The 12,243-nt window shown below is 44.8% G+C and overlaps 1 protein-coding gene and 2 non-coding genes across 5 annotated transcripts in view; 1 reads left to right on the top strand and 2 right to left on the bottom strand.

The window, feature by feature from the left end:
• tep1 (telomerase-associated protein 1) overlaps nucleotides 1–9,696 on the bottom strand; it is a 38,685-nt gene extending 28,989 nt beyond the window's left edge. For 2 of the 3 annotated variants that reach the window (XM_033997898.3, XM_033997899.3), the window contains exons 1-14: nucleotides 9,548–9,696; nucleotides 7,758–8,264; nucleotides 7,257–7,436; nucleotides 6,528–6,677; nucleotides 5,800–5,964; nucleotides 4,934–5,083; nucleotides 4,284–4,355; nucleotides 3,985–4,106; nucleotides 3,751–3,908; nucleotides 2,891–3,000; nucleotides 2,277–2,367; nucleotides 1,743–1,923; nucleotides 1,448–1,658; nucleotides 309–458 (exon numbers count right to left, since the gene is read on the bottom strand). In XM_033997898.3, coding sequence (XP_033853789.3) covers nucleotides 309–458; nucleotides 1,448–1,658; nucleotides 1,743–1,923; nucleotides 2,277–2,367; nucleotides 2,891–3,000; nucleotides 3,751–3,908; nucleotides 3,985–4,106; nucleotides 4,284–4,355; nucleotides 4,934–5,083; nucleotides 5,800–5,964; nucleotides 6,528–6,677; nucleotides 7,257–7,436; nucleotides 7,758–8,231 — 2,214 coding nt within the window. In that variant the 5' untranslated portion in view covers nucleotides 8,232–8,264; nucleotides 9,548–9,696. Of the gene's footprint in view, nucleotides 1–308; nucleotides 459–1,447; nucleotides 1,659–1,742; nucleotides 1,924–2,276; nucleotides 2,368–2,890; nucleotides 3,001–3,750; nucleotides 3,909–3,984; nucleotides 4,107–4,283; nucleotides 4,356–4,801; nucleotides 4,877–4,933; nucleotides 5,084–5,799; nucleotides 5,965–6,527; nucleotides 6,678–7,256; nucleotides 7,437–7,757; nucleotides 8,265–9,547 lie in introns of those variants that run through there. The other variant, XM_033997900.3, reaches the window with a different exon arrangement.
• Nucleotides 9,697–9,773: 77 nt separating this feature from the next.
• On the top strand, nucleotides 9,774–9,856 carry trnal-cag (transfer RNA leucine (anticodon CAG)). Its single transcript has one exon. It is a non-coding gene; the product is annotated as a tRNA-Leu (tRNA).
• Nucleotides 9,857–10,669: 813 nt separating this feature from the next.
• On the bottom strand, nucleotides 10,670–10,752 carry trnal-cag (transfer RNA leucine (anticodon CAG)). The gene has a single exon. It is a non-coding gene; the product is annotated as a tRNA-Leu (tRNA).
• Nucleotides 10,753–12,243: the final 1,491 nt, after the last annotated feature.

The raw sequence follows: 12,243 nt of genomic DNA, 5'->3' as shown, positions 1-12,243 counted from the left end.
CACTGTTGCAGCAGCAAAGGTCATTCAAAATGATCTAGACAGCATTCAGAATTGGGCAGACACATTGCAAATTAAATTTAATAGAGAAGCTGCTTGATGAGATTCTGGGATCAATAAGCTACTAACAACCAAACGAGCAAGATGGGCTGAATGGAGCCTCCTCTCGTTTGTAAACTTTCTTATGTTCTTCATTATACACACAGTGACTGAAGGGGACATATACTAGACACAGTTTACTGTGTTTTTTTTTTTTAAATGCTTTACACTTTGATGTGATTTTAATATGGTAAAGAAAAAAAGAAAGTTACCTTAATTTGCTTTAAGACACGCCCCACATTCTCAAGCACCTCCCCCTGCTGTAGCTCCACCTCCTTGCAGTCTTCGTCAAACAGGTAGAGCTGAGCATGCTCACTGACGTGCGTCATCATCAGAGCCAGCAACACTGCCACCTCCTGGACCTAGAGCAGAGTGCAGGGGAGGGAACATTACACTGCTGGATTGTTTGAAGCAGTGTTCAGTGTTCAATGTTAATAAATGCACTTGTTGTATGACAGACCCAACATCATCAGAGGGAGGCACGAACACCTAAGAATCTGGAATTACCGGATTCCTTTGAATTTAAGATGCAGCCCACCCTCAATCTGAGGAATAAAACGAATCAAATAAATATGCATTTACAAAGACACAACCTCCATTGCGCATACGGAGGCAGTTTGCAGCTGTCTGCATTGCAGTTATGAGCCGTTTCTCATTTCCAGTCATGACTACTCACAGCTGTTTATCTCCTAATTTGTGAACTGTGGTATTGCTTGGTGTGTTGAGAACACACAGGGGTCTGATCAGCACTTCCGATCTGTCCAAGCTGGTCCTGTTTGTTAGAAACTAAAACTGTAAAAGCTTCTCTTTGAATTCCTCAGGAAGCTAAACACGCTTCTTTGAAAATGGCTGCCTGGATCTCATGGACGATTCGGGATCGGGCAGTTTGGTTGGTCTTTTCGAAGGCCACTTTTGAAAAGACAGAAACGGTTTAAGAAGTGCCTCTTAAATTCAAAGAAATACGCTATTTTATTGTTGAGTCTAGTTTACTCAGGTCTGTCTTTGCATTATTATTATAATTTTCATAGCAGACGCCCTTATCCAAGGCAACTTACAATTACATTATTTTTTACACATTATTTTTACATAGAATTACCCATTTATACAGTTGGGTTTTTACTGGAGCAATCTAGGTAAAGTACCTTGCTCAAGGGTACAGCAGCAGTGTCCCCAATCGGGGACTGAACCCACGACCCTCCGGTCAAGAGTCCAGAGCCCTGACCACTACTCCACACTGCTGCCCATTAGTGCTGCACTATTGAGATGTACCTGTGCTGGCCCTGTGGGCTAAACATGCTAATGATAATGGCAATGAAGACAATGAGTAAGCGTCTGGTTGTCTTGTGGTTACCGTGGTGCCCGGCTTTCCCCCCGGCTCCGAGCCCGATGGGCAGTACAGCCCCTTGGCCCCCTGACAAACGCCCTGCATCTCAAAGCCTGCACTGCAGAGCAGCAGGGTGCGTCCAGGCAGGGGGGGCACGTTGTAACGGCAGGACAGCTGGATGGAGGTCTCCAGGGCACACTGGTATCGATTCAACAGCTCCTTGTCAAATTTCAGGTGGCTGGCAGGAGAGAGAAGACACAGGAAAGAGTTTATGATCAGCCCTGCTCTGATGAGAGGTGATGGAAGGTGGTTCTGCTCCTACCCTGCTTTCAGCTGCTGGATCTTCCTGTTCTTGACTTGCCGATAGATGAAGGGCACAATCAGGGTCCTCCTCAGCCTCTTGCGACCAGTCGAGTCCCAGCTCAATCGACTGAGGGGCTTCCTCCTAGGAAGCTTCTCCAGAACTTCCTTCAACAGCTTCGAGGAGCTCAGTCTCTGCTTCTCTGCAGGACACACAAGACACCCCAGCACTCGACTCTTTACTGCATCCACCGAAACGAACTTCAGTGCAAAACAGACCCTACTGGCTCTCCAGTTTGTTTGCGTTCTCTGAAGGCAGTTTCAGCTGTAATGCAAGTATTTCTCTCTCTGCTACAAGCATGGGTATTCTGAATAATTATTTTAGTCACTGTCAAAGTTAATAATCTGAATAGCGTAGATTTAGCCGTGAAATATGTAAAGAAAATAGAGTCGAATGAGTCCTGCTGATTCATACAGTCGAATGCATGCAGAAGGATTCATTCAACTTTATGAAGCAAAAGATAGGTTGCTAGATTGGGTCTGGGTCTGGTCGTACCTGCTTCCTTCAGCTGCTGCTCCAAGTCCTGGATGATTTTGTAAGCTGAGAGGAATCGGAAAGGAAATTGCCTGCTGTTAATCACCAATTTCTGGGGGAGACACAAAGACTTCAATGAGCACAGAGCGGTGTGGTAAAGCATAGGGAAGCATTGTAAAGCACAGAGAGGTCTGGTAAAGCATAGGGAAGCATTGTAAAGCACAGAGAGGTCAGGTAAAGCATAGGGAAGCATTGTAAAGCACAGAGAGGTCTGATAAAGCATAGGGAAGCATTGCAAAGCACAGAGAGGTCTGGTAAAGCATAGGGAAGCATTGTAAAGCACAGAGAGGTCTGGTAAAGCATAGGGAAGCATTGTAAAGCACAGAGAGGTCAGGTAAAGCATAGGGAAGCATTGTAAAGCACAGAGAGGTCTGGTAAAGCATAGGGAAGCATTGTAAAGCACAGAGAGGTCTGGTAAAGCATAGGGAAGCATTGTAAAGCACAGAGAGGTCTGGTAAAGCATAGGGAAGCATTGTAAAGCACAGAGAGGTCTGGTAAAGCATAGGGAAGCATTGTAAAGCACAGAGGTGTGGTGAAGCATAGGGAAAAATTGTAAAGATCATTAAGAGACTGACCTTGCTGGTCAGTCTCTTAATGATCTTCCTGTGATGAGCCTCGCTGATCCCCACGCTGATCATGTTGCGCAGATTCCTCAGCATGGCCATGAAGGGAAGCTTCTTCTTATCTAGAGAGAGATTCAAATCAAACAGAGCTGGCCAGCGGACGTCTCTGAAAGCATGAGTAGCGAGGTTCCAAAAAAATACCGCGTTCCACGTCCCCACGTGTTGCTACAACTGTTTAAATAACGCACCTGTCATTTTTCTTTTCTTTGTTCGCAATTTTTATTCGCTTAGAACTTTAAAGTCTGTTTCAAAGCTCTTTTCAAAATGGCTAGTGCACTAGGTGGATGAGATCAGGAATGTGTCAAACAGGTAACACAGCAATAAAGAAATCCATGATGTGGTACGGAACAGAAAAGCCAGAGCATTTGTTTATTTTTAACACTCTTCCTGCAGTGATTTAGAGGACAGATCTCAAACCCCAGTGCACTAGAGCGGACACTTTGAATAGAGCTTTGAAACAGACTTTAAAGTCTTACTGAGCTCCACAACTTGACCCATGCAGAATCCCATTCAAACCTTATTGACTGTTTATCACAGTCAATTTGCTCGCTTAGTGATATACAATGCTTACCTATACTTTACTGGCTGGGTGGTTGGGTGTCTGTCTGTCTGTCTGTCTGTCTGTCTGTCTGTCTGTCTCACTGTCTGTCTGGCTGGCTGTCTGTCTGTCTGTCTGTCTGTCTGTCTGGCTGGCTGGGTGGCTCACTGTCTGTCTGGGTGTCTGTCTGTCTGTAAGCCTGCATGTCTCTCTCACCGTCTGCCTGCCTGTATGTCTCCCTCGCTGTCTGTCTGCCTGCTGCCTGCTGCCTCACCTATGAGATCCTCCCAGGCTCCGGCCTCATTGCCCTGCGCACACAGGCTGCGCTCCCAGGTCTCAGGCTGCTGCAGCTTCATCCTCTGACCTGCCCTCCGAGAGTCCCAGGGCCCCGAGAGCCCGCTTCGGAAGTACGCCTGCAGATCAGAGGGGTACCTGCAGGGGGAGACAGCGTTCAGCAAAGCAAGAATACCAATAACATCCAACCCCATTGGATTCTCTTGGCCTTTACCTGCGTCCCAGCAATCCCATGACGAGGTGCGCAGGCTCCTTGATGTGCAGTTTTTGAATCAGCTTCTTCATGTTGAACTGGTCCTGCTGCTTCTGTGCAGGTGCCCTGGTCTGAGGTTGGAGCTGCACACACAGGGAAACACAGTTAATATGCCACACGTTCCTAAATGCAACCTGAGAAAGTGCAGCTTTAAACTATCTGCAAGAAGCAGGCCAACGCAGTAGGCTTTCGGGAGCAGATTGGTTGTATATCAATGTCTATTAACATGTGTAGCCAGGAGTCTGGTGCAGTTTACTTACATAAAGCTTGAGCTGAGAGACGTCACAGCGGAGAGAACGAGCCCATTTCAGAAGCGTGGCTTCAGACTCATGCTAGAGAGAGATTACAGCGTCACAGATACAGGGGGGCCTTCCACTTCTCTCCAGCTATCCTCTCCATACTCGTTTCTCTACTTCTGTTCACCTCTTTACCTCCATCTTCCTTTTCCCACACACCATCCATTCCCCTCTGCCTTAACCCGTACCTCCTCCCCTCTCCCTCCATCTCCTACCCCTTATCCCCTCTCCTGTACACTCTCCCTCCTCACCCCCCTTTCCTCCCTCTCCTCTGTCCCCCTTGTTTCATTCCACCCTCTCTCCCTTTCTTCTCTCCTCTCCTCTCCTCTCGGTGCCTCTGTGTTATAGCACAGTGTCGCTGTGCTGTATTCACACTCCCCCCTCCTCTCCTCCTCCTCCCCTCTCCCCTCTCCCCTCTCCCCCTCTCCCCCTCACCTCTTTCTCTCTCTCTCTCTCTCCCCTCCTCTCTCTCTCTCTCTCACCTCTCCTTTCCCTTGTCTTTGTCTCTTGGTTCCTCTGTGTTTGCAGCGCATCTTTCTCCTCTCCTCTCCTCACCCCTCCTCTCTCCTCACCCCCTCTATCTATCTATCTATCTCTCTCTCTCTCTCTCTCACCTCTCCTTTCCCTTGTCTTTGTCTCTTGGTTCCTCTGTGTTTGCAGCGCATCTTTCTCGTATTGTACTTTGCCAGCTGGAACTCGCTGAATTGCTTGAACTTGTCAGTCATGGCTCTCCTCAGGCAGGAGGGGAGACTGGAACCAAAACACTGTGGGGAGAGAGAGAGAGAGAGAGAGAGAGAGAGAGAGAGAGAGAGAGAGAGAGAGAGAGAGAGAGAGAGAGAGAGAGAGGAGGAGAGAGTTTGAAAGAGAAGAGCACGAAAGTATCCTACTCTTAAAGTTTTAGTAATATGTTTTACCAGACCTCTCTATCCTTTGCAATGCTTCCCTATGCTTTACCATCCCTATCTGTGCTTTACAATGCTTCCCTATGCTTTACCAGACCTCTCTGTGCTTTACAATGCTTCCCTATGCTTTACCAGACCTCTCTGTCCTTTACAATGCTTCCCTATGCTTTACCAGACCTCTCTGTGCTTTACAATGCTTCCCTATGCTTCACTAGACCTCTCTGTGCTTTACAATGCTTCCCTGTGCTTTACCAGACCTCTCTGTGCTTTACAATGCTTCCCTATGCTGTACCAGACCTCTGTGCTTTACAATGCTTCCCTGTGCTTTACTAGACCTCTCTGTGCTTTACAATGTTTCCCTATGCTTTACTAGACCTCTCTGTGCTTTACAATGCTTCCCTATGCTTTACCAGACCTCTCTGTGCTTTACAATGCTTCCCTATGCTGTACCAGACCTCTGTGCTTTACAATGCTTCCCTGTGCTTTACTAGACCTCTCTGTGCTTTACAATGCTTCCCTATGCTGTACCACACCTCTCTGTGCTTCACTGCCCTCTGAGCTGTTCCCAGTGTACGCACCGTGCTGTAAGTCCTGGCCACCTCGATCCAATCAGAGGGGAGCTGTACTGCAGAGCTGAAGTACCTGCGCAGGTGAGGGCGACAGGAGGGCAGGTGAGCTGCCAGCGCCAGCAGGAAGTTGGCTGTGTAGCGGATATTCAGCTCCTGACGTGTGTACACAGCAACCTGCGAGAAGGAACGAGAGCGAGGCGACGTTACGCAAATAATGACTTTCTATCCCAACAGAATTGACATTTCGAGTTACTTAAGCTTAGTAACATTTCCGTTAACTTTTTTTTGACAGCATTTACAGATGGAACAGGGGCGGTTAGGAATGGTATATGAGGGGTCCTCCGGGGTCTTCCCTGGTAAAGGCATGGCCGCGTGGTGTGCAGGGTGAGTCATACAGTCAGGGGACACTGTGTAAAGTTGCTGGTCTTGGCTGGGGATTCCCGGAAGGTGTATCACAATAGATCTGGAGCTCCTGCGGGTCAGGGAGGCAGGGACCTGATCGCGTTACAGCGGACCCTGCTGGCCATCCACCCTGTGAGCTCAGAACGGACACCTGCAGTGCTGGCCTTTGTCCTCCAGAGGGCGGTAACTCACTGACACCCGCTCTCGAGTTCCTGAGTGTGGAAGAGGAAGCAGGCTTGGTCGCCCGCTGAACCTTCGGATCTCCTGAGCCGTGTGGGGAATTGTGGGGAAAATAAATAAATAAAACAGTGTTTGATCTGGTAGACCCGGCTCACCTTCAGGGTGAACTCAGCGTCGTGCTCCGAGATTTCCTCAGCCAGCGTTTTCAGCGTGGACCAGGTGCTCTGAGCTCCAGCCAAGTCACCCTGAGAGGGTGAAGACTCTCTATTGATCAGCGAACAGCACACTGCATTCAACAGCAGGAGCTGGAGAGAGAGAGAGAGAGAGAGAGAGAGAGAGAGAGAGAGAGAGAGAGAGAGAGAGAGAGAGAGAGAGAGAGAGAGAGAGAGAGAGAGAGAGAGAGAGAGAGAGAGAGAGAGAGAGAGAGAGAGAGAGAGTAGCTAAAAACAACAAGTATCAACAACATGTACACAGAAGTATACAATAAGACCGGACGGTTTTATAGAAACGGGCTGTGATAATGAAGATCTGGCTGTGGTCAGCGAGTGAGGTGTTAGTATCGTGGTTTATTAACACATTTGCAGAATGTGGAATAACTGTGTGTGGATTCCTCACATGATGCAGGGGCTTTGCTACTCAATGACATCATTTTCATTTGATTCTTTACTTCTGACCACCAGCTGACGTCCAGAAAGGAGACATTGTTAATTGTCTGTGTGTAGTTATTTGATATGGAAAGATGCTACAGCACAGTTCAGTAAAACATTATTTTGCGAGACCCTGAAATACAAAAATTGACGACTAGCTAGCTTCTTTTTCAAGACCTTTGGCTCTCCAGTGTAAATATGTAAGCCCTCTTATCGAATCCACTGTGGTTCCCTCACCTTCTTTCCTCTCAGCTCTTCCTCAACAGAGTTTCCTCTCTCCTGCAGTTCTCTCAGCGCCTCCGTCCGTTCTCTCTCCTCCTTTTCCTCCTCTTTTTCATGATCCCAGAGATTGTACACAGGCATCTCCTCGGCCACCTGCCTGGGGTCCTGTACATCCTGGCTTGAAGGAGCAGCGAGCTGCAGAGGGCGATGGAGAGTTAGGTCATCACCCCTAGTGTTGTTGACAGCGTTTTAACGTTTACAGTATAATCGTGCAAATGTTTTTACAGTCAAAAGGTAATAAATCTACTTTAAAAGAAGCCTTGATTAAAGGGAGGCTGGTACTAATGCTGCCAATTTAATACAAATCAGTAAGTACTGGTTAGCGCTCCTTTAAAGGGTGTGCCAGTGACAATGTTGCTGGTGCTAATGTGAGATAAGAGATCTTGGTTGGCACTCAAAGGAGGCCCAGAGACAGCCTTGCTCATAATAAGAGAAGGGAGGTTTCAGGGTGCTAACCTTCAGCTCTTCTTCATAGGACTGTGGGTGATCCTCCAGGGGTTTGGAGAGGAGGCTGACAGCTTGAACTCCAGCCCCAGTCTTGATGCAGCTCTGAGGGGAGGACTGCAGGAGATAGCTGGGGGTCAGAGCTTGGCTTGTCAACAGGGAAACAGAGGAGTGGAGAGACTTAGACAAGCTTGGAGCCCTTGTGGATAGAAACCTGTTTTCAGTGCTCAGGAGCCTGGAAGCATTCTGGAAGGGGGTTTCTAAGCACGATGGTCTGGCAGGAAGAGCAGATTTCAGGAGAGCTGAGGGGGCGGAAGTGAGTGGAATGCAGGCTAGGATGGGATTCTCCACTGAGAGTTTGGAAAAGTGAGTGGGCTGGGAGAGGAGCCGGTTTTCCAGGGAACAGGAAGCAGGAATCATCACGGACGGCGGGCTTGAGAGCGGGAGTGAAGGGACGGAGCTCGGCTCAGGCTGTGGCTTCATCATCGCATCCAGGATTCCAGAAAATCAGGATAAACACTGGAAGACAAAATGCAAGTTGGACATCCAGTCAGACAGCATAGATTACGATAGCATTTGTGCTAATGAAGGCCCTCGACAAGCTTCATCACGATGTGGTTCTCTAGATGTGCAAATGTAAGAGTGACAAAGCACAGAGTTACAGCACGTGAAATAATATATTCTCACCTGTAGGGATTTAGGAATGTAAGTGGGACACACAGATGGATAGATGCACTAACACCACCATATATTTCTACAGTCTGAGACTCTGAATAATGTATTTATTATTATTATTTATTTCTTAGCCGACGCCCTTATCCAGGGCGACTTACAATTTTTACAACGATACTTATAACCAAACAGCTATGCATAGAAACTGATTTTCGATAAAGAAATGTAATGCATGATTGTTACTTTAATTCTACTAATATTTACCAGTACGTACGAACTATAACGCAAACGCCAAATAAGTAATATTTGGGAAAAGGGGGTTGGTTATGTAGAGAGAATTGTGCAGGTGTGGCGCTTAAATACGTTCATTTTGCGCCAAACCGGTCAATGTAGGAAGTAGGTCGAGGGTGGGTAATAAAATTTATGGTATGCTAAGATATGAGTCAAAAGTTCATGTACTTTGAAACATGACGCAGGGTTAAACGTTCATGCAATAGTTCTCTATAATCATGCAATGGCGGAGAGTGTTATTAAATAAACCGTGCAAATTTACCTAAAGAAGTTGTCATTATTATTATTATTATTATTATTATTATTATTATTATTATTATTATTCATAAAGGCATTTATTAAGCCGTAGCTCATGATCCTACGCAATAAGTGCAATCATACTAAGTACAATACAATATATAATAGGATGCAATGCGGCACAACATACCACTGCTAATGTTACTGAATGGTACTGTGCGTCTAGCATGAGTCTCACAGGACTAAAAATCTGGGATAAAAACAAATGGGCTGTTCGCACGGTTGTATTTGGAGGAAACGCAGATTGAATTACCTGAACAAAACAGAACACGATTAACTCTCATTTAAGTATACTGAATTATAAAGTGCTATATATCTGCTGTCCCAGCAGTAGACCCATGCCCACTGCTTGAAAACTAAGGTTAATCAATGTAAAACAATGTAACATGTAAAATAAAACCCTGCTGTCAAATATAACTGCGTGTCTTTTCTTTCGCATTGTCAGCGTAATTTAATTGCGGCGACACAGTCGGCCTTTCATTAATGTGTTTAATTCAGTTAGATCGTACATTCATGTCCCCTCCACCAAATACACCCGATACCTTGTCGGTGGTTTTTTCTCTGTGTTGTTGGAGAAAGATGTGATTGAATCGTTGCTGACTGTTTCTCTTCCGCTGGAGAATGACTCATGTTTCCGTGCACTGTGTGATTAGGTGCGCGCACCCAGAATTGCCATGCCCTAAATCATGTGCCAAATTACAGAGATCTTATTCGTGTTAAACTTTACAGCTACTGTATGTCCGCCATTTTATAGGCAGTGTTTGACATGTCAGGATGGCCGAGCGGTCTAAGGCGCTGCGTTCAGGTCGCAGTCTCCTCTGGAGGCGTGGGTTCGAATCCCACTTCTGACAAGTATCTTTTTTTACACTTCAATTTTTTTTGTTTTATATATAAATTTTAAGACGCTCTTTTTGAAACATGTTTTGCTTCTCAAAAATAGCCTGCGTCTTAAATTCGAGTACAGTATAGTGATGCGTGTGTTTTAAAAATCGCCAACAAAAGACGTACACAAACAGCAATGTGACTGAAGGCGTTGCCCAAATACACAAAAACGCTTCCTGAGGAATTCCAAGAGAAACGTTTATAAATTCAGTATTTCCAAAAAAGTACCATCAGACCCCCGTATTTTTCGACGTGTTGTTGTGGTTGCTGGTTTACATGTTGCCTCGTGCCGTGGCGTGCTGTGTCGTGCTTGCTGTTGCCAAGGCAACGCTTACAAAGTTATCACGAAATGTTCCTGTCAGGACAACTCAGGAAGTCACTTTTTTTTTTTTTTTAAGTAAACGCTTATTCACTGCCAAACGTGAACTTTAGATGTGTAATGGCTGCAGTATAGGGTAATGGAGGTTAGGGTTTCGGTGTAGGGAGAGGATTATTCATTGTTTTCTTAACAATAAATTATTGTTAAGAAAATAAGTGACTTCCTGAGTTGTCCTGACAGGAACATTTCGTGATAACTTTGTAAGCGTTGCCTTGGCAACAGCAAGCACGACACAGCACGCCACGGCACGAGGCGGGGGTCTGATGGTACTTTGTTTAAGACGCAGGCTATTTTTGAGAAGCAAAACATGTTTAAAAAAGAGCGTCTTAAATTCGAAGGAATATATATTTATATATATATATATGTATATAAAACAAAAAAATTGAAGTGTAAAAATGTATCTTGTCAGAAGTGGGATTCGAACCCACGCCTCCAGAGGAGACTGCGACCTGAACGCAGCGCCTTAGACCGCTCGGCCATCCTGACATTACAAACACTGCCTATAAAATGGCGGACACGTCAAAAATTGAATTACATGGGTGGTTATATAAAACACTGTACCGGTCAGGATTTGCAAAAGATTAAAACCAAAACAGTGTTTTATATATTTAAATTCCACAATCCCTTCTCTGTAAAGGCGAATACAGTAGCTGTAAAGTTGAACATAAATACGATCTGTGTGTTTAATTTGGCACATGATTAGGGCTTTTAAGTCGTAACCTACCTGAAACTAACACTAAACAGGTACTTTTTTTTTTGTCTGCGCTGGCTTTCCAGTTTGTTTTCTGAAAGCTGTTGTTTGTTTTCCGTTCTGTTCAGCAGCCTCTGTAGCAGCCTTTTGTTTAATGTGGGATTCTGAAGCTATAGCGATCGATCGTATTTCCTTTAAGTCACATTACAAGATTTGCAAAACATTTGCCTGTGTCCCACCTGCTACTGTACAGTAAAAGCCAGTACAGACACGCTGATAGACTGATTTAATCATCGTTGTCACGTGAACAGTAAACACGAAAGTTAACCGCTTTGGAATATATTTTTTTCAGCTGTATTTGTCTAAGGAGTTTTTCTTTTTTTTTTTTGCCTAAGTGCAATGCACACAAGGCGGCGAAGGGATAAACAAAAGGCAATCTACAGATTTAAAACACAGTAGTTTACTGCTCGGAACTTTCTGTCTGAATAAAAACCAGCACAATTTATAAACAGCGTCCCCAAATCACTGTCAGCCGTGATGCTAGAACAGATATGGAACTAAATGATTTCACGAAAAGGCTGAAACCTGTTCCGTTTCCACATCAAACAAGCTGAACGTGTCTGAGTGTGTCCGTCTCACGAAATTCCGCCTTAACTAACGGATGGGAAAATCCAGTTCAAATAAATGACCTGCTTTTGGGATATTAATTTGTTAAGTGTGCATTTGTACTGTGGGCTAGGTTTTGAGAGGCACACGTGTGTGTGTGTTTTTATTTTTGTAAATATTTTTTATAGAAACGTTTTCATACTAACTTTTGTTTTGATAACATTCATTTAAAAATTCAATTGATGCCTGTGATCAATGCGTTATGTGACTAATTTTAAGCTATTCATCTGTTTCAATAATAATTAAATCGAGTAATTAATCAAATTGATTAATCTTGTTACATGATTGATTTATTAATGTCCAGATATTGTTACTCCATTGATTACTGTCTTGTTCGTCATCTTAAAATAAAGTTAGAATATCTTCTGTTGTTTTGAGTGTTTAGTGGGTGAGTGTGGGTGGGTCGTGTGTAGCAGCGCCCACGCGAAACTGAACCACGCAGACATCCCATCCCAGGCCAATAGAAGCTGAAACATTATAGCTAATTATTTAAATAGTTTATAAATAAATATATATCATTTTAAAAAGGGAAGCTGTTGTGATAAATTAAATTGATTAAAAAAACAACGATATCAGGACGTTTCGGAATCTAAGTCCTTATTTGTATTAAAATGTAATCA

This window comes from Acipenser ruthenus, chromosome 44 (assembly GCF_902713425.1).
Source record: "Acipenser ruthenus chromosome 44, fAciRut3.2 maternal haplotype, whole genome shotgun sequence".
NCBI classification, from domain to species: domain Eukaryota; kingdom Metazoa; phylum Chordata; class Actinopteri; order Acipenseriformes; family Acipenseridae; genus Acipenser; species Acipenser ruthenus.
This window is presented reverse-complemented; position numbering and strand designations above follow the sequence as displayed.